Raw genomic sequence first — 28,000 nt, forward strand, 5'->3', positions numbered from 1 at the left:
CAGATGGGGCTGGGGCTAGCACAAACTGGCCTATCCAGGACCTGGACCAAGAACTAGTCCCTAGTTCCCTAGAAATCCCAATTACTTGCACCCCAACATCTTGCCTTTGTAGGCAAGTCCCCCAGAAGAACTGGTTCTGGCTAGAGACTGCCTCAAGTTGTTCAAAGGAGAGTCCATTACTTGCTCTTTCTGCTCAGGCACTCAGGACACTCACCCCAGAGTCATTTCCGTGCAAGTGCATGGAGAAGGTAGGAATAAACAAGGCCAAACACGCTTTGTGTGCTGATAATCAAATTAACTGTCAGCTTTAATTCTTGTCTCAGTATGCCACCAAAGCCAGCCTGTTTTCAGGCCACAATTGTTAATAAAATAACAGTGAGATCAGGATAGAATGGATAAAATGTAAGCACAACCCTTTCTCTGCATAAAATGTAAATACATTTACAAAACTAGATCTAATGTGGATAATATGCAAAGACAACCATCCAGTAATAAAAACAAGAACAAATTCCAAGACAGAACATCAGCTAAGCTGCAAACAAAACCCAGCAAAATGGGAAACACCAGGAAAAGTTGAGCTCAAGTCAGCGGGTTGGTTGAGGGTTCTGTCATTGCCATGGCTTGGCTCCTTCTTGTCATTTCCTTTTACTCAAAGGACTATTCTGTGCAAAGAGAAAAAAAGGGGAAAAAGGCATCAACACCAGTCCTGACAGACCCCAGGGGCTCCTCAGAGCTGTGAACAGGACATTTCAGCAGAAGTGCCTCCTACAAGCCCTGCCCCATGTCTTTGGCAGCAAGCACTTACACTGACACACAGGATATAGAATCACTCCATCCAGGCACTGTGCTCTGAACTTCTCCCTCTGGGACACCGGCCGGTACCAGCGCTTGCACTCAAACACAACAGGGTCCCCCGAGCCATAGTGAGGACCTGACTGTCTGGATGACTGCAGCTGGATATTGTTCTTTTCCATAGCGTTCCTATCCAGGAAGCAGTTCCCTGCAAAAAATGAATTCTGTTATTTGCCTGTAGATGTCACACTGGACAACTGATGCTGTGTTGGCACCCCCTGTGACCGAGTGCCCTCTCCCCAGCTCAGGTGTGCTGGGCAATGACTTCCTGCGGGCACTGCCCCTCAATTCCTGCAGCTCCCAGGAGGCTCCCACACCCTGGCTCACAGCCAGGAAAGCCAAGGGCTTTCTGCTTCCCTTCAGCACTAAAAATGCAACAACAGAGCAGTGAAACTGAAGAGGGGATGACTTACTTCCCAATGTGCACCGTGGGTATTCCAATGTCCCCTCCACACACTGGACTCTGAAGTTTGGGGTACTTGGATCTTCCACATATCCTGGTTTACAACGAAACTCAATAAAGTCACCCGATGTGGAGTACAGCTTGGATTGTTCAACCCATTTCAGCTCAATATTGTTTCTGTCCATATCTTCTTCTGATGCCGTACAGGCCACTTGAAAAAGAGAGGAGTGTCAGTACTTCATACAGACACACCACATGTTTTGCCCCTAGAGCCTACAGAAGTCCTTCACATCAAAAAATGCTTCCAAGTGTGCTCTGACCCTCTGTTACTTGCAACAGAAAAGACATTCACATCAAGCTAAAGGGAAAAAAAAAGCCCGGGGAGAAGCCTTGTCACACTGTCAGTCACACAGGGCAAGAATGAAGTACAGGTGGGGAAGACACCAAACACCAATGAACTTCCCCATATATATTATTGGGAGATCCCTCCTTCCCTTCTGCTCTGTCCTTCTCTAAATTTGTTTTCTCATCACAGAGGCACCCCTGGCTTTCCCCAGCACTGCCACTCATGCAGACCCCTCCTCCTGGCTCACAGCCTGCTGGGTGGAGCTGTGGCCCCAGCCCTAGAGCACTCAGGAGCTCTGCACAAGTGATGGAGATCTCCTCACAGCAAGGAGTCAGCCAACTCGTGGACCTGTTGGCAGCAGAGGGGACTACACAAGCTGAATTTAAGCAGAAACTCCTTTGAGACAAAAGGAGGACTCAGTGCCATTCTGCCCTGCCAGCATTTTGGCCCCAGCACCAGTGCTGCCCTCAGGGTCTCAGAAGACAAGAGGAGCTGTTACACAGCCTTTGGCCACCCAGCCCATGCTTCAACCTACCCAGGCAAACTGGGGGGCTTGTCCACTGCCCATTGAGACAGGTGATTGTTGGAGATCCTTTCAGGATATAGAAATTTGGACATTTGTATTCCACAGTATCACCTTGTTGATATTCTTGCAAGGGGAAAACAAGAAGCTCTCCACTTTGAATAGCTGGAGGTGTGCCACATCTCCTAGCTTGTCCTGAAAGAAATTTCCCAGTCAGAGAGGAAGTTCAACTTTAGAGAAGGTCTGGTCAGAAATACCACCCACACTATGTTGGCATTACTCAGAGATGCAGAGAGAAAACCAAACAGCTGCCAGGAGCAAGTGTTTCTCATTTCCCCAAAGTTCAGGCTCACAACTGGCAGCTCACCCCTCTGAGCACAGTTTAAGTGCTTGCAGCTGTCTGCAGGATTTCATCTTGTCCTGCATAAGGGGTGGCACTCGGCCCTCTTGAATGAAGCCACCTGGGTCCCTCATCTTGGTACATTCATCCCATCTGAACAGAGACCTGGGAAATGGCCTGCCTTGTCCTGAGTGTGCCAGAGCCATGGCAGCTGTGCACCATGAGGGCACTGAGATGCTAAATGACAATGAGGCAGCTTTATGATGCTATCACTGGCAGGAGGCTGGATGGAGACAGAGAGACAGAAGTTACCTTTGCAAGTTGGCAGCTCTGTCCAGGTCCCATTTTTGCACACTACAGTAGACGCCCCAGTCATCTTAAAATTTTTCCAGCACTGATACTTGGCACTCTCTCCAGGCATATACTTGGACTTTCTAATACCATCAATGCTACCACCAGCAATTTCTGGAGGAGGGTCACATCTCACATCTGAAAAGAGACACTGCTGCAGTCACCTTTGCAGCTGTTAAGACGTTCATCTATACAACCAGAAGTGAAAGGAATTAGCCTGGTTACAATTTCTGTACAGGCTTTCTGCCTCACATGTGTCAGAGGATATGGGGAAAGCAATGAGGTGTGGCAGTGGCAGCAGAACACTGTTTGGGACTCTCAGGAGATGGCAGGGTCAATGGGAGTTTCTAGAGAAAGCCAGTGTTCCTGTACTTATGCACAAGAACCACACCAGCCTTGTCTTTCCCTGGGGAGCCCTGGCCTTCCTGGAAACCACAGGGGCAGCAGCCAAACTGAATTCCTGCTGAAGTGCAGAGCTCTGGAGGGCTGGCCCTGCTGGAGCAGCTTGTCAGCCTCTGCTGCTCAGGGCTGGGTAAGCACAGCCAGCTCCATGGAGCTGTGCTCACCCTGCAGCCACAGATTGGGGTGGGGGACTCTGGAGCACTCCTGAATGTTCCTTGTCACAGGAATGATCTTTCCACTTCCATGGCCCTAGCAGATCTTACACGGTTTAGATCTGGAGCTTTGCTAGGGTCTGCATTGGTCAGAGTGGAGCACTGCAGAAGAAGAGCTGCTTCTCTGTCCTTCTGCTGCTTCCACTCAGCTTTGAACACAAGAGGGAAGCCCTTCTGTGTCTGTCCACTGAAAGTCACTGAAGTGCTGGGCACTGGGGAAATACCAACAGCATACAGGACACTGACAGAGCAGCACATTTTAGGCCCTGCTGCTTCAGGAACATTTTTACTATTGATGGAAATATTCCCAGTATCTCTAGAAGCATCAAGTTCAATTAAATTTCTGTGCAAGGAAGCAATAGCAAGTTCAAAGTTGGGGTAGCCAAAGAAAACAAGTCAAAAAGTCAAAGTCTTCAGAGTATTTCAATAGAGACCTGGTTGCCTCTACGCTAACAGGCAAGGTGAAAGCACAGATTCCTACCTCTGCAAACTGGTGCTTGTGACCATTGACCATTTGAACAAAAGATGTAATTTGCACCCGTGATCTGAAAATTCCTTTCACACTGGTAGTGCACCCTGGCACCGGGCAGGTACCTCTCCTGAGGGGCGCTTGCCACGCGCGCGTTGGGGATCTCGGGCGCCGCTCCACAGGTGATATCTGCAGAGAGAGGAGCTGTACTGAGCGACAGAGAACTCACACAGCACAGCATTCCAGAGCTCCTGGTGAGCAAAAAGCACCTGGAGTAATGCGCACCATTTTCTACAGGTAGAAAAAGAAGGTTTTTTCTGATATATTATATGGTTTATTCTGCAGTGCTTCAGCACTCAGTATTGTTTGCCTAAAGAAACTAAAAAGAGAGGTCACAGAGATCAGCCAGCTGTGCTGCACAGCATTGTGTGCCACCAGTTTGGAGAGTGACACAATTTATTTACTATTTGAAGGTGCCTGTCAGCAACTGACACGCTTAGTGATGTGAAAATAGGATTTATTGCCCTAGAGTTATCTGCTCCTTTGCAGCCAGGATGCTGCAGGATTCCTCCAAAATGTCTGCCTGCTTGATTTCAAGAGAGCCAGGATTCAGCTACCAGCTCCAGCTCACAGGGAGATGATTGATTTGCTGATCTACCCTGCTTGTTGCTTTCCAGAAGCCAGAAAAATAGGTGTGGTAGCAGCCCATTCAAAGCAAGTCACCTGTTGGCTCTATTGGCCTGACTCACTTGTATGCCCAAGTAAAAATTATCTTAATTCATAACATGAAATGCTAAGAAGGATCATGGATTACTTATTAGTAGAACCTATACCTTCACAGAAGGGTGGTGTTGTCCAATTTCCCATCCTGCAGATGATTTCAGGGGAACCAACAATCAGGAATCCTGAATCACACTGGTAGCGAACTGTTTCACCAGGCTCATAAGATTCCTTCTTTCTGCTTTCAAATTGAGCATTGACAACTTTTGGAAAACTTCCACATGGCATTTCTGAAAAGATAACAGAAATCTGATGCTTGTGCTTTAGAGTGCTATTTCTAACATCAGCACGGTCATCTGCTAAGAGTGGATTATATAATTATAATTAGGTAATAATTGTATAAAAGGTAGCATACAGAAGATTAAATAAGTCAGTCCCCCAAATATACAGACTTCAACCACTGAGACACTCCAGTTCTGTTTCTAAACACACCAGGAAGTTTTACTTGAGGCTTTTGTCCCTTGCTACACTGACATGATTTCCATCCCCAAGGGACCAAGCAACTTGTTTTTTTGTAGAAAAGAGATCCTTGGATCAGGAGGATATGCCTAGGACTTATCTGGCAGAGATATGATCTGAACAAAGACCACAAGAATATGAAGGAATATTTAAAAACTAAGCTGCATTAAGAAAGTCAGTTTTGTATCCAATCAGGATTGTTCTGAAGATATCCATGATGGAAGATAAGATTCCACAGCAAAATATGGAGTAGAAAAATACACTTTTACTGATCAACCTCCAGTTTAAAATTCTTTCCATTTAATTGCTAAATGCACTTCGAAACAAGTAATTTTTTACATTACCCAAACATGAAGGAGCTGCAGTCCATGTTCCCATAGAGCAATTTGTCTCTGTTGGTCCATTTAACATGTATCCAGGACGAGAAACATACTTAAATCTAGCACCAGCCAGATAAATTGTTTTCCCTTCCCTTTCAATTCTTAAGTGTGGATTTTCAAGCCTGGGAGCATCAGCACATTCTATAGATTCTGGTGACAAACATGGTGTTTCTAAAAAACACAGACAACACAGATAAACAATAATGTAAGACAATCAATATTGCAACTGTAACTAAGTAATAAATAATTTACAGAATCCAGGATATTATTTAAGGCCCCCAGTCAAAACTGAGACTCTGTTATGCAATATACTAAAACAAAAAAGTAAGCACACAGCTCTTGAGGGACTGCCTGGAAATTGTATATGCCATCTCAGGTAAGTCTGTGTAAATGAAAAGACTGCAGTTGTTTGCACCCTTTTTAGCAACCTATGTTCCACTGCTTTCCTGCAGTTCCCTGTCCATGGTAATCTTAGGTAAGTAACAGCAGCCTCCTGCTCGTGATGACTGCAAATGAGTAAAACAGGTATTCATAACAAAATGATGGAAAAGAAATGTGCCAGTACTGACCCACGCAGTGAGGTGGTGATTGCCATTTCCCTTCTATACAGGTTATCTCCTCTCTGCCGACGAGCTGGAAACCGTCGGGACACGAATAAAATGCTTTACTCCCACTCCTGAAGTTTCTTCCTGCTGTTGTCTGCTGAGCACCAGGCACCTGAGGTGGAGGTGGGCACACACTCTCCTCAGCTGAGGACACATATTCATGTTACAATAGAACAAAGAGAAAGTGTAGCAGTTCAGCAGAGATTACAACAGAAACAACTAAGACAACACTGGTGCAACTGTAACTAAGTAATAAATAATTTACAGAATCCAGGACATTATTTAAGGCCCCCAGTCAAAACTGAGACTCTGTTATGCAATATACTAAAACAAAAAAGTAAGCACACAGCTCTTGAGGGACTGCCTGGAAATTGTATATGCCATCTCAGGTAAGTCTGTGTAAATGAAAAGACTGCAGTTGTTTGCACCCTTTTTAGCAACCTATGTTCCACTGCTTTCCTGCAGTTCCCTGTCCATGGTAATCTTAGGTAAGTAACAGCAGCCTCCTGCTCGTGATGACTGCAAATGAGTAAAACAGGTATTCATAACAAAATGATGGAAAAGAAATGTGCCAGTACTGACCCACGCAGTGAGGTGGTGATTGCCATTTCCCTTCTATACAGGTTATCTCCTCTCTGCCGACGAGCTGGAAACCGTCGGGACACGAATAAAATGCTTTACTCCCACTCCTGAAGTTTCTTCCTGCTGTTGTCCGCTGAGCACCAGGCACCTGAGGTGGAGGTGGGCACACACTCTCCTCAGCTGAGGACACATATTCATGTTACAATAGAACAAAGAGAAAGTGTAGCAGTTCAGCAGAGATTACAACACAAACAACTAAGACAACACTGGTGCTAGATAACTCTAATAATTATCTCAAGCTTTAATTAATACTATGATAATTTTGTTCTGCTTCAGAAACAGCAGAGCTGCCTTCAGCGGCTCATATGCTCAGAGTCATAGAACAGACAGCCACAGCTGTCTACACCAAGCTAAGATGGAGTTTCTTGTAGTCCCTCCTTTCTTTCTCACACAGCTGCACACTCTTGTCTGCTTTTCCTGTTCCTTTCTCTATAACAAACTACTTTAGGAAAACTGAACCAACGTCTGGAGTTTTGTTTTTTCTTCAGACTAAGTTGATAGAGCTAAATGAGAAAGCTGAAAGAAAACAAAAAATAGGCTAAATTTTTTCCACTCCAAGAATGAAGGACTCTTTCTGCCAAAGGAAAGAAAAAGGGAGAGAATGAGGTAGATCTAGGACAGAGATCTGAGGACTCTTCCAGAGCTTGGTTTCTTGCTTCTAGTAGTTCCAGAAAACTGAGGTAGGGACAGTGGTTGCCATACTGTTCCCACTTTCAGGCATCATTTCCCATAAACCTGGTATTACCAAAGCGAGGAATGAGGCAATGGTTGTTTTACAATCATGCTTTCTACAGACAATATCCTGTTCTGCCATGCATAAAGGCAGCCCTGAAGACATTGACCTCTGGTGTTACATATGGGCAGCCTCCTCTGGGGCTGTGCTTTTTCACTGCCAACTCAGCTTTTTTCTCATAGTTTCACTAGGAAGCAATTGGAAAAATGGTGGAAAAAGTAGACTAGAAAAACTTTGAAGGTTTAGAGGAAATAAAGGAACTTTGACTGGAGCTCGAGCTATGTGCTCTCTGTTTTACGTTGGGGTAAAGCCCTTTTGAGGAACTGAGCTCAAATGTATCATTGCATCTTTTCTCACATCAGAAGTGCCAGCAACAACCATTCCAACTGTCAGAGTAGAGAGCATTAAGTCTGCCTTACTAAAGTGGTGCATCTCTAAATCTAGTTAACTGCTCCAATGATGGCCACAACTACCCCTCAGCATATGATCAAGTAACCATTTCTATTTCAGCCTAGTGATACAGCAAAGCTAAGAATCCTTAAAAATGAGCATTTATCATGCCTGCATCAAAAGAAATGGTGCAAAGGTAAGAACACACCTGTACATGCAATCTCTGGTGTCCATCTCCCAGACACACAAGTTGCCTGTTTAACATTTTTGTCATTTAATGTACATGCATAATGTATAACTTTTTGGAACCCAGTCCTCCTTCTTGACATTGGATACTGGCCAGAGCGCACCAGCACAACATCCTCTGGAATTACACATTGAGGGGACGCATCTGAAAAAAATAAAAAGAGCTTAAAAATAGATTTAGATCTGACAATATATACTGATGAAGATGCCATCAGTTCCACGTGAATTTGAGGAAGAACTTCACTGGGGGTGTGCTTGAGCAGGGAGGTTGGACCACAGTTGACCCACTGTGGGCATTTCCAACCTTACTCCTTCTGTGTCTCTGTGAGAAGGACTAATCCACATAAAAGTGGTTAGGGTGGGACAAGCGTAACACATTGTGGCTCTTAACATTACTTTTAATTCCTTTTAATAATTTACTTTAATCACTGGATAAGTGTCTATTTCCCTTTACAAAGCTGTAGGTGCAGTCTTTCTAGGATGAAGGACATGCTTCCCTTTAAAAGGAGTAAATTAAAACCACTTAGTTTTGATGCATTGAACTACAGCATGTCTGGCTACATACTGATGACTGAAGTCCATTTTGTAGTCAAATTTCATACATAACTATAATTACACTCACATCTGAAATATTATGGAAACAGATTACCAGCACAAACAGGTAAAGGCTTCCATTCTCCATGAAGACATTTTATTTTCATTTCCTCAGTATTGTCAGAGCCTGGTTTACATGCACAAGTTACTTCATCCCCATGTGAATACTGGGCCTGGGCTGCCTGACGCAGAACAACATTTGGGATAGAGGAAGGCGATTTACAGGACATTTGGTCTTCTGTTGAAAAGAGCAGAAGTATTCCACAATAATACAGGAATCACATCTCAATAGCTGAAAAAACTTAAATAACAATAACTAGATTTGCATTTGGCGAACCAAACCTACACCCACTAATTGTAGCAGCTAAATTTCAACACAGCTGGGGTACGTATATCTTTTAGCCAGTTTGCTAAATTGTTTTCCTGTCTTTTCCCTTCTTTTTCCAACACTGGCATGATCCACAGGTAGTTTCACTTGACAGTATTTGCCCCAGCTGTTGGTACATAAACCGTAAAGAGTAAGGAAAACTTCAATTAATTCAATTCACCTGAATCACTAATGCTGATCAGTCATAATTATAATTGATCATACACCTGCACATTCATAATGTGCCCTTTCAGTTAGAATTATTACAAGAACTGCAAACCATTGTAAGATCTCTTACAGGACTGCAGAGTTGTCACCTCTCTATGAGAACTGCAGCAGCAGTGACAGCACAAGGTAATGGCTTGTCATGCAATTTTATCTTATTGTTTTATTACTTTGAACGGAACATTACATCTGCAAATACACATTATTTTGTGAAAATATCTATGAGGTAATAGCCTGCAGAGAATGACAGACTTGTCAGAAGTAAGAGCTGTGTAGATTACCAATGCAAGAGGGGGGAGATGACCACTGTCCATCAATACATTCTATTTCCTTTGATCCAACCAACTTAAATTCGTCGTTACATTCATATTGCTTTCTGTCCCCATGCTGGTACTGTTCCACAGAGCCATCAACAATACTTCCACTGGGAATTTCAGGGGGAGGTCCACAGCCTTTGACACTCACTGAAATCAAGAGATCAAGTCTATGAGCGGAACTCATTGCTTTCACCACAGTTATATGTTAAGTACAACATAAAACAAATTGAATGTATCAATTAAAGTGAAGGAAAATCAGTGGAACAGGCTAAAGAGGTCATTGATTTATGCCTTTGAATATCTGGATTTGTGCTGAGCTGGAGATCACAAACAGATACATGTGACCCGGCTCACTCTTGTCTCTCACTTCCATGCACTGTCAATGCTTGCTCTGAGAAAAATGTTTTATAAAACCAACCCATTTTTAAGGGAAGAGTAAAAAAAAGTGTTACAAGAATGGTAACTTCAGTATTCTTAAAAGAAAATAAGAAAATTGACAATTCTGCAAGGAATAACCTATGTCCTAAAAATCACCCAGCAAAAAGAAACCCCAAAAAAATCAAACAAAAAACCCAACAAAACAAAAACAAACACAAAACCCCCCAAAAAACCCAACCAAACAAAAAAAAAATCCACCCCCCCACACTGTATATTAAAGGAATTCACTTTTGATACAGATTAAGAGAGCTTAAAATGTTCCTGAGCTAAAGAGCCAAATATATGAAACAGATTTGCTTTTAAATGCAAGAGTGTGAGCAAAATGAAGGATGACAGAGTAAAAGTCACCAAAAAAGTGATTGAATGGGAAGAAGGGGAGGTCCCTTTTTCCTCTCAAGCTTTGTGAAAGCCAACACACCTCATGAGAGGGCTCAGCACCAGCACAAGAAGCTCTTCTCAGATGCCAGGACGTTGTGTACTAAGTTAAGAACACTAAATACAGGGATACATGTTTTTCCTTCTGTATGAATGTACTCATCCTACTATATAAAACTAAGAATTTCACAGGAAAATCCTTCACTGGGTTTCTTTTTTTTGGGTCCAGCTCTGTGTCACCTCTAAAACCAATCTTTTCCTTCAATTTCATGTGATCAGAAAAAAAAGAGCACAGGATGCAATATCTAATGGGTATCAATATTAGGCAATGGCAAAACTAGGACCTTTGGAATATAGTAAGAGAGGACACTACTCAAATTAATCATTGCCATACTGCACATTGTTTATGAAGTTGTGCACAATTTTTCAAACATTACAGTCAATAACCTGATTAATATTTTGTGCAAGCCATTTACCAGCTCAGTTTCAGTATTGCAAGAATTACCTTGACACACTGGTGGCAATGGAAACCATCCAAAGTGGTAGCACTGAGAAGAGGCAGTTCCCACCCTTACGTGGTTTTTTGCACAGGTAAATTTCACAACAGCTCCACTGTGGTATTTACCCTTTTTGGGAGAGAAATTTCCATTGTCCAATGGCAGAAGCGCACATTCGATTTCTATGGAGAAAAAACATTTTAACATGTAGTGGACAACCTACAGAAAGTACATGAAATGCTACTGGTTAGAACAAAACCAAAGAAAGGCTTAAAGTAAAAAGGTTCACAGAGTGTATACAGAGAGTGACACTGATTAGCAAACACAAAAATATTCACCACGACACTGGGGCTCTGGACTCCATTCTCCATTTTCGTCACACATTGTGGTATCAGTTGGCATGTTATTTATAGTCTTATATCCCTCCAAACATGAATACTCAATTGTGTCTTCAGGCATGAACACAGTTTTGTTTGTGTGGTGAATCAAAATGTCCCCTGGTGCTTTACATGATTCTGTAGAATAAAACAAAGTTAGTGTATTTAGTTATCCAGAAACACTGCCCTTTGGAAGCATCATCCCTCTAGGTATATTTGAAACATCAATAATTCTGCATTGTCTGAATATTATTGTAGAATATGCAGCATATTCACATATTATCTATTGCATTAATCTTCCAAAATTTGTCTAGAAGTAATATTTAGGATAAATATTTCTTCCTTAGATTCAATTATTTCCTTTAGCTACATATTATTATCAGTATTATCATTATTATTAATTTAGGTGTCACAGCAAATGGTTTGTACTGCTGTTCCCATAGTCAGTTGTGAGTCAGAAAAAAGCCACAAAACGCTAGGTAAAGGCAGTCTGCAATAAAAGGACAAGATAAAATAGCAGCTAAAGTTGGTCAATATTATGACCAACATATAACAATACAAGATTAAGTCTCTTACTGTGTTCAAGAGAGAACTTAGAAATAATGCATCCTATTTGTCTCTAGTTTTGTCACATTTAAATAAAGTTCTTGGTGGAATGCCTTGGTTTACAGATGTTGCTTCATAAATTGGTAGTAAATCTGGGCAAATGTACCTTGTATCAGGGAAGAACCACTGAAGAGGTCAGTGATTACCATTAACTCAATGCTACAGAGATCCAAAAATATCCTTTACATGTTCTCTCTATTTCTTGGAGCCTGAGAGAGGTTAATCTCTGGAGGACCAGCCCTCTGAGTGTCCCTCTGCCCATTAAGAAACATTTACAAATCAAGGTGACAAATCTCTGAGGCCAGAGAACACCACAGAACACCATGTCCGCAGGACACACTGGTGACAATGACAGGGAGCTCTGAAACCTTTAGCTACTCACTGATGCACTTTGGAGGTGGAGTCCAGCCACTCTCTTTGCACTCTGTGAGTCCTGTTTCTTGTCCTTCTGGAGTCACGAACCCAGCCTGACATCTATACAGGATCTTATCTTTTAAATTGAATGTTTTCCTATCAGAGTTCAAATAGCCATTCTCAAAAATGATATCCTGGCACTTTTCTGAAAGAGAGAGACAAGATTTCTCCCAAGTAAAGCACTGCTAAACTGCATGCATAAAAATCAGAGCAGAAGGATAACAATAGAAGGAGCAGTAGGATTTAGAAAATTGTTTAATACATGGTCAATTGAATACAGTTTTAATTCCATACATTGTTAATACATAATGCTTAATATGTTATTTAAATTAATGGATGTCTTGGTTGGATGTTTCAGTCCTATATTCTGAGAGAAAACTTTTGTAGTATGTTAAACCATTCTGTGAAGGAGAGTCTTCATTTTCAGAAATTACTGCTACAGCAAATGGTTTTAGATAGAAACCTCACCCAAATGCAAGCACACTCACTTTTACGGATACATCTCGGAGGAGGAGCCCAGCCATTCCTGGTGCACGTGACCTCGTCATGCTGGGGCTGGAGGTCGTGGTGGTGGCAGGTGTATCTGGCTCTTTCACCTTCCTTGTAGAAATCGTTCCAGCCGTGGTATGGGAAATAACCATTTGCCAGCTCTCTGACGAAACATTTTTCTAAAGAAGGAAGGAAAGTGCATTTAAGCACAGAAATTTCTACAGCAAGAACTGAGGGAAATGAATTCTGAAGAAGTGTTACTGACAAACAGGTCTCAAAGCACCTTTCTGTAGCCTTGTGTCACAAAAACACACTCGTGTGCAAATCTGAATCAAAGCGTGTTTTGTTTCAGTGCCCTGTGGTTAATGGACCACAAGATCAGAAGTGGAAGTCACTACATAAAGTAATACGAGGTGGCCTAGTAATCAAAAATCTCTTACATTTATTGTTCACAAGCAAGCTTGCCTCACTTCAGCGCTTCTCACATCAGTTTGGTCTGGTACGTCTCCAAAATGTTGGTGTATGCCCAGAGTGAACTCCAGCATTTGCCTCCAGGAGATTTTATCATCTCTGTGGAAGTGTAGCAGCCTCTCAAACCAGCTCTAAAGATTTTAGCAACAGCTTAGCATGCTGGCTGTAAGGCCTCCTGTCTCCCAGAGCCCAGATGTAAGGCAGATGGCTGAAGAAATGTTATACTGTGTTATCTGAGTGCCTGCTCCTTTCCTCCAGGCAAGGCTCTACTCATCTCCTGCACTGAGCACCACTCCACTGAGGAAAACAAGGAAAGAGCAACCTTTTGTAATCCACTTTTGTGCCCTACCAGTAGGTGGGTACTTTGCTGTGACTGAAGATGTGTGAGAGGAGGCCTCATCTCGCTGCTTTAGGTTAATTTTAAGTCGAATTAATTTTAAATCTGAGTCAGTGTATCTGGTTCTCTTGCTGTTACCATGATCCATTTCAGCTTATTGCAAAAGTGTGACACCTTTTCAGCTCTAAAATTTAGTTTTCCAAAGGGACCAGGCAGTGCTTTTCAGAGAGGATGAAGTGCCAAAGTGCCCAAGCCACAGACGGGAGAATATATTTACACAGAGAGACTGTGTATGCAGCTGTGATGCAGATGAAAGTATATGCTTTCATGTTACCAGAAGCCAGAGAAGAGGAAGGTTTACTATATATGTCTTACTCTTACAAATATTTTCAGGAGTAAACAATCTTTGAAATCCAAAAGCATAATTTCAGTGTCCCCAGGTGACACTTTGAGCTGTGCAGATAGGAAGACAGTCTGGGAGCAGTTCCAGGGGTCACCTAAAGCAGTCTGACTTTCAGCAACTGTTCTGTCTTGTGTTCCATCAGAACAAGTTCTGCTGCACAGATCTTTGATAATTAAACCAGAATTGAGTATAGAGTGGAAATGTACTTACTCCGACATTTTGGCTCTGGAAACCAGCCCCTTTCAGTACAGGTAATTCGAACCCAGTATTCTCCAGTGGGGGTCGAATAGCCATCGAGGCAGTAGTAATCTACAGTCTGTCCAAATCTTCTTGGAAAGTAATAGTTTCTGTGGTACTCATACGAATAACTTAACTTGCCATTTTCTATTGGTGGGTAGTCACACGGTTTCCCTTGAAACAGAACGGAACAGCAACAATATCAACACATGCATGATAAAAAGCTCAGGACACAATTCAGATTCAGCTCCATCATCTGAGTATTTTCAGAAATGGACTGCAGGAACCAGGACTGCACACCCTGGCAGAGGGTAAGGGGTGCAGGAACAACCACACTCTGCTCTTGGGTCTTTGCCTATAGCTGTGTTACTTCCCTCAGTTCCATTGCAACCAACAGAAATCCAGCCAGCACTCTCTGCAGATTCCTGAGGGTGATTTGTGAGACCAAGGTTAGTATTCATTGTACAGTGAGATGACACTGTAGAGGGTCTTGATTAAATTTACTATTCTGACCGTAAAGGGAGCCCAGTCATCTGGCTCAGATACAGAAACTGAATCTTCCAACCATTACCTGTGGTTTGGCTACTTTAAACTCCTCATGTCCTCTAATCCTGACTGGGATGGTATTCCTCAGGTAGAGCACAAACCTTCCTGACAGTGGGCTGACTATAGCCCATTTTAACAGATTTGCAAATACAGGAAGAGATAATATGTGTGCTAGTAAACACAGTGTAAATCTGGATGGCACCATTGTTTTTACAGGTGATTTTCCTAAACCATCAAATTAAGCTTTACAGTATAAAGGAAAAAAAGAAGCAACTGTCATATCTAATGCTCCCCATGTTTTGCTCTTAATTTATTTTCTCTGAGATACTTCCAACAATTCCACATTGTAACTTTATTCATGAGAGCTACTTACGGACACAAGCTGGTTCAGGCACCCAGCCATTCTTGGTGCATTCAGCTGTGGTTCTGCCAGTCATTGCTTTAAAATGATACCCATCATCACAGTCTACTGCGATTGTATTACCCACTATGTACTTGTCTTTTTGAGGTCTAAAGTTCCCAGAGGAAATTACTGGAGGAGAGCATACGATTTCTAAATAAAAACATAGGAAAAAAAAAAGAATATGTTTAAATTTATTGCATAAATTCTTTCTTTCATAGTATATTGGCTATAACTGCATAAAATTTTTTAAAAAGGTGTTTCTTGGAGCAAAGAAAAGGTTACATTTCTTCCTCAATCTTAGAAATGTATGGCTCTGTAAGAGAAGAGTGACAGCTGTTACTGATGTTGTGTTAATTAGAAGATTAAAACTTAATTGCAAAGAGAATGATTAGAGAAAGAACTGGAAGCTATCAAACCAAACCTAATTTTTTCCTGTAGATCTGCAGCTGGGTTTTGCTGGGCTTGTTTATGGACACTGTCCCAAAGGAGAGCAGTTTCACTGGCAGGCCCTAAATGCAGAAATAATTGTACTTGACTAGGAACTGATCATTCAAAGGTTGTGTGATTAAGATTAGTGTCCTTCACTGACACTGGAAGTATTTCAACAACTAAAAAAGGTCAAGAATTTTATTCTAAAAAACTCAAGATATTTTCATGCCCAGAGAACTCAGCCAAACAGATTCATAAACCAGAGCCTGTCTTTTGGGGATTTTGTGTCTCCTTCCAGTTCAGAAAACATCACCAGCACCCTGAGGGCTGGGAGGGGATGACTGTAAGGTCAGGTGGTGACAGGTTGGTGCTGCTGTGGAGTGAGGGTGGGTGCATACCCTGCTGAATCCTCTAGGTCCAGTGAAAAGCCCAGAAGGATCCAGAACCACTATCTGAGTACACCCCAAGTACCAGAGCCCAGCATGTGAGTGTCTAGAAGAATGTTTTGTTTGGCACTCCTCAAAAGCAGTATGTTGTTAAACTGTAGGCAATGCATATTAATTAATAACACTACTAATCTTGAATCAGAAAGGTCAAAAACTGAGTGGGCCCCAAGACTGACAACAAGTCCTTATTTCTAAAGGAGTCTTTCTGGAAGAGGTCCCAGGAAGGTGGGTGGTGCATAAAATCCTATCATGTTGCCCTGTTGCCAACATTTTTTTTTCCAGTTTCAAGATTTTGGCAATTTCTTGAAGAAAATTCAAGGCACTGATAAATTCTCCAAAATTTCAAACTGTTTCAGCTGGGATATGACATGCATATTCAGAGATTTAAATACAGCCTTTAAGTGCTGTAATTGAATAAAACTAAAGTAAAATCCATGACCCAGAGGGCTGATGTCAAACAGGACTAGCCTCAGGAATTATGGATTTGTCACATGAACTGCTCATTCACTGAAGGCATTTGAGAGTTAATAATAGGGACCATTGTAAATATATTAATTTATAGAGATTCAGGACAAGACTGTTTTTGCTACTGCTCTTCATGGAAAACTCTTATCCAGTTCTTTGGTCACCTCAGCATTTAATCCTTCCAGTCTCCATGGATATTGGATGTGGATGGATTTATTTTGTCATGAATGAACTTATTAATCTCTAAAATTACTTCCAAACCCAACTGAAGTGCAAAACCACTTTAGGCAAGACTGACCAGTGCAATAGGGAGGTGGATTCCATCCCAATTCAGTGCACAGTGCATCTGCTCTGTTCCCATATTTGTATCCTTCGTTACAGAAAAACTGCATCAGCTCATTTTCCTTGTAAGACTTCCTTGGAGAACGGACATATCCATGAGGGATTTCTGGTACATCACAGATAATTTCTGAAATTGAAACAGAAAAAAATCCAGGTATTTTAATTTTTATTTGCTAAGAATAAATTTCTATGACAACAAAATTTAGGGTTTATTTAGTTTTGGGGGTTTTTTGGGGGTGTGGTGGGGGAGTTAATTTGAATTCACAAAAACTTTTGCATTTGGAAGCTGTTTGGAACTTATTTGAGCACTTGACTCTGGGTTCCAGATGGAAAATGTGGTGCAGCACAGCTTCAATTGCAAATTGGTTCATGAGACAGATTTCAGGGCTTTTCTTTGGACTTTAATGGATTTAGAATCAAGAGATGAGGCAGAAGACATTCCAAAACAAGACACTAAGCTAGCTGAAATTCAGGATTTTCTATTTTTCAGATAATTTCTATGTAATTTCCAACAAACCTAATGTGGTCTCAAGGCCAGTGGGTTATTAGTTAAATCATGACATCAAAAGGAGAAAAGAATTTAAAGTATCTGAAAAATTGACACTAGAATGCTTAATATCTATAAAAGAACATCAGTGTTCCCAGTTTCTTGCCAAACCAAATAAAACTACCAAGATCTTGCAAGTTTCCTAAAAATGCATTCATAAAGCCAGAAGATATTAAATGTTTTGTTTCCTAGGTCACAGAACGGGACACCCAAGAGTTCTCTCAGAATCTTTTACTAAATTTAATTTGTGTTTAAATGAAATATAGCTTATGGGAACTGTCACTGTTTAATGAAATTCACTATATTCTGGAAATGTTACAAGCATAAATGTTTAATTCCACTTCATGCTGTACAAAATAATAATAAATGGGGGTTTCAAACCAGCAAAAAGCCATACTGGAATTGTGAACAAACCATAAATGTATTTGCCATCCTGACATGTGTATTCTGCTCTTCTGAACACATACTTCATGATCAAATAACATAGAAATAATCCAAGATATTGATGTTCTGAATATTTAAGTGCTTGTTACCATAATCTTCCTGGGATTCATTCTCATACCCTGACAATCCAATCCCATCCGTTCTTTGTTCAGAAACTGGGGGGGATAATCTCATCCACCAGTGCCAGCTGCAGGCAGGGCAGTGTGGGATTGACTGGCTGAAAAGCAGTTTTGCAGAAAAAAAAGCTGGTGGTCCTGATGCACAAGTTGGACAGGGGCCTTTTCAGCAAAGAAAACACTCTGGGCTCCCCTGGGAAAAGTGCTGCCAGCAGGCCAAAGGATGTGATGCTGCCCCTCTGCATCTCTCCAGGGAAGAACTCCCAGCAGAGGAAAGATCGGGACATGCTGGAGCAGATCCAGTGAGGGACAGGATAATTAAGGAATTGGAAAAACTGACTGATAGAGAGAGGTTCAAGAGAGTCTGGAGTGAAGAAGGTTTGGGGGAGGAGGGACAGTCTTTTTCACATGAGTAAATTCCTGGCTGCAGTGGGGCAAGCAGAAGAAAGGTGATGAACTGGACCTTTCTCAGTGGCCATACAGTGAGAAGCAACAGGCACCAAGTGAAATACAGGAAATGCCACTGCTAAGTTTTTACTAAAGAGAGTTCAACCACTGAAGTGGGTTACCAGAGAAACCGTGCATCTCCATCCTTGGAGATATCAAAAGCTAACTGAACATGTCTTTGAGCAACTTGCTCCAAAAAGGGGCCTTCAGCAGTCCCACCTCATGATTCTGGGGTTCTGTAAAAACTAAACACAAACCTTGCAACTTTTCCTAAAACATTACTGTGAGGAAAGAAAAATCTAACCTTTTTTTTTTTTAATATTCTATGTACCCTAAGAATGAAAATCCTGCTTGTTAACTAAACTTGGTTCACACAGATTGAAAGTTGTTTCTGATTACTTTGGTTAAATCAGCACTGAAGTGGTTGACTCTTATGCAGACATATCAAAGAATTTGACTGCAGCCTGGCAAAATACACAGCTTGTAGGAAAAATATGGAACAAACAGATGGTCTATTATCCTTATATTAGTATCCAATACTATTATATTTCTCTTTCCTATCCTACTTTTTCATATATACACTGGAGATTGTTTACAGACAAACCAAGCTTAATTGGTTTGTGAGATGAAGTGAAAACTTTGTGGCTTCACATACGGCAACCACAATTTAGGAGTCTGTGAGAACAAAGCTTCCTAATGACAGTAAATAGTGTCCTTTTTACCTTTGCACTGAGGCACGTCGTTACTCCATTCTCCATTAGCAGAGCAAACAATTTCTTTAGCTCCAACAAGCTTGTGTTTTGCATTACATTCAAAATTTACAGCCTGGCCAAAGGAATATTCTTGGCCTAGCTCAAATGCACCAGTCATAATTATCCTTCCATTTTCAGGTTCTTGTACAGGTAAACACTTTATCACTGGAAAAACAAAACAAGGAAAGAAAAAGAAAAAGTAAAGTAATTTTGAGGTCTTTAAAATAAGCTGACACACAAAAAAGTTAAAATACAGAAAAATCACTGTAATGTCCTTACACATTTAAAAAGATACACTCTAACTATGTATTCAGATACCATTTGCAGCAAGTGTAATACAAAGCCCTAAGCAAAAAGACAGAGTGACAGAGGAAGAAGCTTTTAGACCCTCTCTCATCATCCTCTTCACTTCCCTTGAAGGCTAAAGACAGAGCATCCACTGAATTAGATGACCTCACCCAACCTGAATTATCCTAGGATCCTGCATTCTATGGATGGTTAGCTGAGCCTTGACTGACACCAGTAAAATTTGCCAGAATCAGTTGACTTTGCTTAGAGTTGTGACAAACTGAGTTTGCTATGGACAGTTTGCTACCTGGAACAGTGCTGCATTACACACTGCCTAAAACAGTGTGTAGTTATTAACTAAAATTCTAATTCAGTTCAGTTATTAACAAAAATTCTCATTAAGGATATCAGAGAAATTATATTACTAAAGTAAACAAAGACCGTGGCAGACATTATTCAGAGCTCTTGTACCTCCCTGCAGAAAAAAAAAGAATTAACTTATCAAATATGTCTTATTAAGGGGGGAAATGACTGTCAAAGCTCATTCTTAGATGCTTACATGGATATCACTGAGCAGGTACAAAAGTGGACTCTGTTTTGTTTACTAAAGCTACTTCTCTCTGACATTTGCCATCTTAAAAGTCATCTGTCTTTTCCATGAGTTCATATTCTGACTCATGGGTTCTTCACATTTAGGACACTCTACAAATTTTTTCTTTCACAGGCAATCATATTTCAGTGGAAACTCAACCATGACAGAAATAACTTAGGAGGACTTTGAAACTGAAGTATCTTGGTGAGACATGACAAAAGTGTTGGAAACCCTTGCTCCATATGGTGCAGACAGACCTCAATACCTAAATGTGAGGCACTCAAAATTTAGTAAACTAAAAGTTTCTAAATCCACAGAAATATTAAACCACAGACAACAAGCTCTAGTCAAGATATTTACTTTAATTTGTTCTTAGAGACCCTTTCCTGACATCAGATGCTTAACCCAAACAAAAATGTCACTGCTGCCCACATATGTTAAAATGAAGCAGTTAAAAATGATTCCTGTGAAGAGCAGAAACCTTATCTTCATGATCATACAGGCTTGAAACTGGTGAAAAGGTTTCTAAAACCATAATCTGAGCCATTCGGTCTATTAAATCCTGGTGTCTACGTCCCCCTTGCTCTCACTCTTGCTTACTGAATGTCTTCCACATTGGTGTGCTAATAGGGAGAGCTAAACAAAATCTTAATGCTTAGGATGTTCACAAGGATGGAGGAGGAAAGTAGCTAAAAACAACACATGCCTTCACACTGGTTTGAAACTCATCATCCCAAATGCCTTTTGCAACCATGTTTTGTAGGCAGCTACTCTATCAGGGCTTTCGGGTGAGGCAGAGCTTTAAGCCAGTCTGGAAGTGACAGGACTCCACTTTGTGAAGGGTTTTTAACAAAAGCTCATTGGACTAAAAGAGCTGAGAGGTCCCTGAAAGAGCTTCTCTGCTGCCTAACTTGACTTTAAACATAGGTGAATTAATACTAGTCAAGCAATCACAGACTATTTTAGATAGTATCAGACAGATAAAAAGACAATTTAATAGAGAATTAATGTCAAACTCCATTTACCTTCACAGTGAGGGATGTCATTGCTCCATCCATCTGCCTGACACTCACGGTAATTCCTCTGGCTGAGCATCTGGTATCTTACCAAATAAAAAGAAAAAAAGGCTAAAATACAGTTTCATTATGTAACAAAAACAACAGTGCTGCTGATTTTGAAGCAAAGGAAGATGGCTTCAGGTGTTCCTGTACAGAACAACCAAAATGTGACAGCACTGAGTAGTTTTTCACCTGCATTTTTCCTGTGTGCTTTCTTTTAATTGCATATGGAAAAAATATCAAATCAAATCAGAGAGTAGGAAGGAATAAGGAAGAAGGCTTCCTCATTACAGAGATAGTTTGGCTACAGTTTTGGCTACACAACAAATGCACTCAGAGAAGGACAGCTACTCTGAAAAGACAGTGAGGAACTGAAGGGATTAAGGAGAATATTGATTTTTTGGAACACTCTTTGTGGAACTCAGGCCAGATTCCAGTAACATAACAACTGCAAAGCACAGCTAAAGCACTGTACCAAAGCTGATCTGCTTTTCAGGAGGAAAATACGCAGATACAGGCACAATACCATGTATTTGACTTGCTGCTGTTTTCACTGGAGAAGATGGATAGAGAATTTCTTTCCAGCATTCAGTGAAGACATGTTAGTGAGTCTGCCAGAAATGTCTTCCTTCAAACATTTTTTACAACATGTAAGCACGCATTAAATATTAATAAAATGTATTACAGAGAACAAATGTATAACTGACAGTATAATTATCACCTTATGTTAATTCCCATGCATTTAATTAAATGAGCATTACCCATCATTACATCTGTACTCAACTCTGGCACCAAAAACAAATTCACTTCCACTGGTCAGTTCAAAGAAACCAAACTCAGTGTCTCCAGGATGTCCACAGGGCTTATCTGGTTGAAAATAAAAGGGAAAAAGCCTTACTTACACCATACACGTGAAAATGAGAAACACAGCATTTTCCCAGTAATTAGTAGTGAGTATGGGTCTTTAGAGGCTTTCAAAAATTCAGAAATGTCCAGCATAAGTTTGATTAAGATCTCCTTTTTATCACTATTTTCACAGTTTTCAATTATAACATACTAGATAGAGTATGCTTATTAAAAAACAAAACAAAACAAAAAAAAACCAAAACAAAACAAAAAAACCAAAACCAACCTACCTATAACAAACCCCAAAAAACAAATTAGCATGATTTATTCCTTTAAAAAGGCTGAGTTCATATTCAGTTTTATAACAAATTTATGGCAATTTTCATACAATTTGTGACATAATCTGCATCAAAGACTCCAGCAGAGAATCCATTCATGAAATGGATCCATTCAGAAATGAAATTTCCTGAATCTGCTGGGGACTGTGCTGAGTGAAGTGGGACCATCTAAAGCCACAGGAGTTATTTTGGCCCTTAGTGCCTGCTGCACAAAGTTCCCCATGGGACTTTCCTTATGGCCTGGCCCTAGCTCTTTGCTTTGGATTCCCAAAGAGTGGCAAAGATGAACACTCTCACTCATCCTCTTCTGATCTCAAAACATGGACTGCAAAACAAACTGCACAGCTGAAACCTATCACGCCTCCTCAGCAGAAATCCTTCCTGATTCTTGTCAAGCAAGGCAATTTAATTCTTGGGGCCTATCAACATCCTCCGTTTTTACCAATGAAGCTGTGTTTGAGCCCTAGACGTGCTGCAGAGGGATTCAGAGGAAATGGAAACTCCTGATCAATGTTTCCCAGCGAGGGACCGCGCTCCCCCGGCTGAGCAGAGCATCCCCTCCTGTCCCCCACGCTCTCCTTGCCGCTGGCAGCCGCTGCTCACTGGGTGGCAGCATTTGCTAAAACATGCTGCAAACCAAATTCTGCATGGGCTCGTGTTCGCTCACACACAACGAAATCTGACAGAGAGTAAGTCAAAAATGTAAGAAAAGTTATTAGTGACTTAATAATTCTTACTCACGGTGTGTATTAATCTCTGAACAACACCCAGGACGTATATTCTCAAATCAAATACTTATATTGTATGGGTAAAGATTTTGTAAGTTAGATATACAATCATAACCCCTTGTTTCTAAAATTCCTTTGTGTTTAAAGCTCATTTATTACAGAAAAGAAGTATCTACTGACTAATGATAACAAACTTCAATTTCTTCAGTAATGAATTCTGTATGAGGGTGTGAGATACTTGAAAACTCTCAGCACAGTATGCTAGAGATAATAAATAGCAGCTCTCATTCTAATTGTGAATTACAGCTCAAAAGAAAAGGCAGGGAAAAATAATTCCCCACTTGCAAGAAATGATATCTTTCATAGAAATAGTTGAATAAGCTGTCTCTTGACTCACATTCAGAAGCTAGGTTTGTGCTTTATCCTGCTTAGACAAAAAATTTTGGAAGTGTCTAAGAACTTAATAATTGATTTTGATGATGTAAATTGGGTTAATAAGGCTGGTCTAGAATAAGACCTTCTGTAAAGAAAAATATAAATCCTTTGATCAGGAGAAAAGGAACTAAAAAAAATCCCTTATGTACACATCCTTTTAAAGGTGATATTTTAAAGAGTGCAGAAACAAGTAATTTATGAGTAAAGGTACAATTTCACATTGACATCACTGGAAAGATCTGCCAGATCAAATGTCTGCAGATATTTTGCATAAATACTCACTTCTGCATTCTGTCACTGGGTCCTGCTGCTTCCACTCTCCATCAATGCACCGAAACGCAACTCGGCCAATTTTTATATATCCGGGCCGACAGCTGTATGTTGCTTGGGTCCCATGTGGATAGGGAGGCTTGTCCCATCTTTTAGTAGGCACTTCTTTTACCCTCCTAGGAGGAGGTTCTTCACAAGCTAAAAATTTTAAATGAAAACATTGGTGACTGAAGTACATGCTACAAACACCAAAACAATCTTGCAATAGGAAATGCAGCAAGAAATCCTGGGGCCATTTGTGATCAGCGTGTTTCCAACTGAACCAGCACAAAATAGAAAAGTTGGATGCACATTTTGTAGGAATGTGATAGCCAGGTGCCAAGGAACCACCCAGGACAGTGATGGTTCATGAAACAGATTTTGAAACAGAGAGAAGATCCGTGCCCTGGTTCTGAGGGCAGACACCTCCTGCCCTTCCATCTGCAGGAGCTCCAGGCCTGTCCTTCCACTGCCACAGAGAACAACTCTGGGCACTCTGGAGTTTCCTTTCCAACTATTTTCTTCTCCACCCACCACACCTTTACTGGCATTATTTCACATGTTGTTTGATTAAGTTCTGCCAAAGTTCCCCTCGCCTTTGCATTGCCTAAACTTTCTCTCCAGGCTCAGATCACCTGATATTCCAAAATCCTCATATCCTCTTGTTCCTTACTTACAAGTTCCTTGTTACACAATATAATTAATTCTGGGTATTCACTCTGACCTTCAGCTTCCAAGCATTTTGACTCAGTTTGGGGAGTAGATGGTGCTGTCTGGTATTTACAATTAGCTCAATATTGTAGAGTCCTTGCCCAAAAGCTCCTTTCTGGGCCTTCTTCAGTGCACATGAAATGTACAGCCACGTCCACATGAACCACAACAATGAACCTGATAAATTTTATTAAGAAGTTCCTCAACAGTTTGAGAATGAGCAAAGTCAGATGAAAGAGGAAAGAAGCAAAAGTTGGGAAACTGTTAAAGAAAGACTAAATGATTTTGTCAAGAATTGCCCTGATTTCAGTGACTAATTTTCAGTGTTTGGGTGACTGAAATATACACATTTTGGAAGTTGAATCTTCACACAGAGTCACAGTCTCTGAACAGCCTAGCTAATTAAATGTAATGAACACTGTTTTCCATTTGAACGTGAAAGGTGAGCATTCATCAGGAATAAATAAAACAAGCCCTGAGGAATAAAGCCTTGGAAAAGGAATTAAATCTCTGTATAGAAAGCAAATGGGAGAAGAAGTGTCCACCAGGGAAGGAAATCCTTTGGTGAGTAGATGCATTACTCAGCAGAGACCTGGCACAGGTGTCCTCTCCCCAGTTTAGCTGCAAGGACACGGGTTTGAGAAAGCAGCACTATTCTCACTGAAACCTTCCTATGGATGGGATGTCCAGGTGCTGCCTGGAAATAGGACTGGGGGAAAAATCTTTGGGATCTTTCCTCATGTGAGGGATGTGGAGTTAAAGCTCACTGAACAGCACTGCAGAGATGACTCCACACATTAAGTAGCTGATGTGGAAGAAGGTGTATTTTATCTGCTCACTTTGTGTTAGAAATCCCAAAGTGTGGAAAGTGAGCTTTACTGGAGTTTACAAAGACACACCCTTGAGAACTCATTTGTTGTATCTCAGTCCAACCAAATAAGAGGCATAATTTTATAAATCTTCTGAAAATTGGAAGAAAAATATCTGTTGCAAAGAAAAAAAACCACATAATTTGAAACTGTATAATTTGAAAATAATGTTAGTTTTGAGCTTTAGTAACTTTAGTTTGGCTGTTCTAAGTAGCCAGAAGAATTAGACAAGCTTTGACAATACTGCTGATGTGCTAAAGGAAGAGTGTGCCCACACCCATTTTTTCCCATTACTTTGATAAGTATTCTCCATCCTGTGAATGATTACATCTGAATAAAAATTATTGTTTCTGTGCACTAGAGGGTACTAGGCTACTCTAAAAAGTGTAGGAGAGGCTTTTTTAGCAAGAAAAGACAGATTCAAATTCTGACAGCATTTTTTGCAAAATGTAGGAATAAGCAAAACTAACAGGAATCCTCTAGCTGGTTCTTTCAAATGTGTTAAAAATTGTTAGTTTACCCAAAAAGTTCTTCTCAATGGCAAGAAAAAGAATGTTTTTGACTCCACATATTTCTAATTATACCTTGTTTGAATTAGCACTTTCAGTTTGCAAGCTGAGAGCGCACACCGAAATCTATAATTTTAAAAATAGGTTATTGAGTACAGTGAGAGCTTCTCTATTCTTCCCTCTGAATTGTATCATATTTTTATTGTCTGTTGTGCAGAATGCAGCCTCTTAACTCTTCCTTGCTGACATTAAACCCCCCACCCAGATGAAAGATAATCCCTTTAGTCTCTTCACCATTACTAATGTTTGCTGGGTCTTGCTGGGTTTTATCTCAACTCTTCCCCACTCCTGTCCTGATGTTAAACTGTGTGTTAGCATCAAGTGTCAGAGCATGTGTATGTGTGTGTGCATGCAGTTTTTTAGTAGCCTGAGGTGAAGAGATCTGCTGGCAGGTTGTACCTCAAAACTATATTAATTCCACCATGCACTCACCAATACCAGAGGGTTTTATTTCTATATTGAAAAGCTTGCACAGAATGGACACCTTCAAATTCCTTACTGACAGACCAGGAGAGCTGGAATTACTCATTCAGTATTTACATGTGACTTGACCTCAGTTAGAAATAGCTCAAGCTGGTTTTTTTGCCAACAATATGCTGGTAGCAGCTTCTAAAAAGTACAAGCACAATTACAAATCCAGGTGAAAGTTGTTTCCAGTCCTCGTGCAAAAGCCAGCTCTCAGAAAACTTTCCACAACTCTCACAGACTTTCAGCATGAAGCTTAATCAAGAATCCTGCATGACTCATGGTAATAGTTGTCCTGGATAAATCAAATTGTGCTACATTCACATTTCTTTCCAATCTCCCTGACCTAAAGAAAGCATTGTAAAAACAAAGTGCAAATTCAGGCAAACTTTTGTTTCAAATTCCAGGAGTTTTCTGCACTTCTTTGCAAAACAAAATTAGTTGCTTTGAGGCAATATTTATTTATATTTAATTAAGATAGGACATTGCTTTAATTTCCTGATTCTTCAGTTTTTTAAAGTAAAATCCATTGGATCTTTTTGATTAATAAGGTCTTCATAACTTTCAACTGAAACTAAAACCAACCTGATCCGAGCAAAGACATACCAGCTCAAAACCACAGCACCCTCTGCACAACACTCTATGCCGAGAAACTCAGACATAAGGCAAACAAATTAAATAACTAAGGATACACGAAATAATATAAACACAAACCAAGAAAAATACATTGAACAGAGAAACACAAAACATTAGACGTTTCTGAAAAGACACGTAGAATACTAGTTACCTCTCCAAACATGAAAAAAGCATACCTGTATATGTTTATCTCCTTTCCTAGACTAAAACAAATCAGTCAATACATATATTAGAAGATTTTCAGTCAATGTAGTAATCATTCATCATCCTCAGATCACCTTACAGGATATTCCAGACAGAAACAAAATATTCCATAAATGTGCATTTCTACTTTAATCAACCTGTTGCTTCCTGGTTTTAGATATTAGAATAATTAGCAAACATAATTAATAGAAAATTAGTTGTCTGGCTCCAGTTTACAGTGACACAAAACATTTGAAAAAGTTGGGCAACAAATTAATAACAGCAAAATAAATAGGTGAAAATAATCCTATGACAGGACACTAAATACTAAAGGTACTAAAAGCTGACAGAAGAAATGTCAATTATTGTCAGAAGTTCATGAAAAAAACCTACAAAGCTTTTGCATATTGCTTTAGTTACCATCTTCACACATACTCTTAGAGAGGAGTTAAAGCTTACCTCTTTGTGCAGCACAATGCATCCAACACAAGAGCAGAGCTGCATAGGCCAGGAGCGACATTCTAGAGATTCAAAAACCCAGCAAACACATCCAGTATTGTAGCCTACTTTTTTTCATTACTTTGAGTTATTTCCACTGCTTTTTCACTTAACTAGTCCATGGACTGACCTTGCAAAACATTTATACTCTGATTTCAGCAGTCACTTCCCCTAAACCTCTTGCAACACACAAGTTTCTTTTTTTTAAACCCTCTCTCAACCTTGCTAAATGAATAAATAAACAAATGCCTGGCAATT

The 28,000-nt window shown here is 40.5% G+C and overlaps 1 protein-coding gene across 3 annotated transcripts; it reads right to left on the reverse strand.

The window, feature by feature from the left end:
• Positions 1-278: 278 nt before the first annotated feature.
• LOC120510473 (complement factor H-like) lies at positions 279-27,889 on the reverse strand. Of its 3 annotated transcripts, none has more exons than XM_039726356.1 (24): positions 27,704-27,889; positions 23,785-23,970; positions 21,917-22,022; positions 21,123-21,199; positions 19,188-19,382; positions 16,868-17,038; positions 15,200-15,379; positions 14,254-14,454; positions 12,832-13,011; positions 12,312-12,488; positions 11,285-11,461; positions 10,955-11,128; positions 9,601-9,783; positions 8,783-8,965; positions 8,096-8,278; positions 6,087-6,266; positions 5,482-5,688; positions 4,732-4,908; positions 3,911-4,087; positions 2,777-2,953; positions 2,137-2,319; positions 1,266-1,466; positions 806-1,000; positions 279-657 (listed from the first exon to the last, which is right to left on the reverse strand). In XM_039726356.1, exons 1-24 carry the CDS (start codon positions 27,762-27,764, stop codon positions 650-652), a joined length of 3,939 nt encoding a protein of 1,312 aa, XP_039582290.1. In that variant the 5' UTR covers positions 27,765-27,889; the 3' UTR covers positions 279-649. The 3 variants fall into 3 exon arrangements, with proteins under 3 accessions (XP_039582290.1, XP_039582291.1, XP_039582292.1); XM_039726357.1 differs by lacking the exon at positions 6,087-6,266 and adding an exon at positions 6,705-6,884; XM_039726358.1 differs by having other exon boundaries at positions 279-662; positions 27,704-27,888.
• Positions 27,890-28,000: the final 111 nt, after the last annotated feature.

The sequence above is a fragment of the Passer montanus genome, unplaced genomic scaffold (genome assembly GCF_014805655.1).
Source record: "Passer montanus isolate IOZ18808 unplaced genomic scaffold, ASM1480565v1 scaffold58, whole genome shotgun sequence".
In the NCBI taxonomy this organism is placed as follows: domain Eukaryota; kingdom Metazoa; phylum Chordata; class Aves; order Passeriformes; family Passeridae; genus Passer; species Passer montanus.

Coding starts and splice junctions, on each gene's coding strand:
- LOC120510473 (XM_039726356.1), bottom strand. CDS start 27,764: ATGTCGCTCCTGGCCTATGCAGCTCTGCTCTTGTGTTGGATGCATTGT. Junction 21,200..21,916: donor GAGTACAGATGTAATGATGG/GTAATGCTCATT, acceptor TTATTTGGTAAG/ATACCAGATGCTCAGCCAGA. Junction 4,088..4,731: donor AACACCACCCTTCTGTGAAG/GTATAGGTTCTA, acceptor CTCTCTCTGCAG/ATATCACCTGTGGAGCGGCG.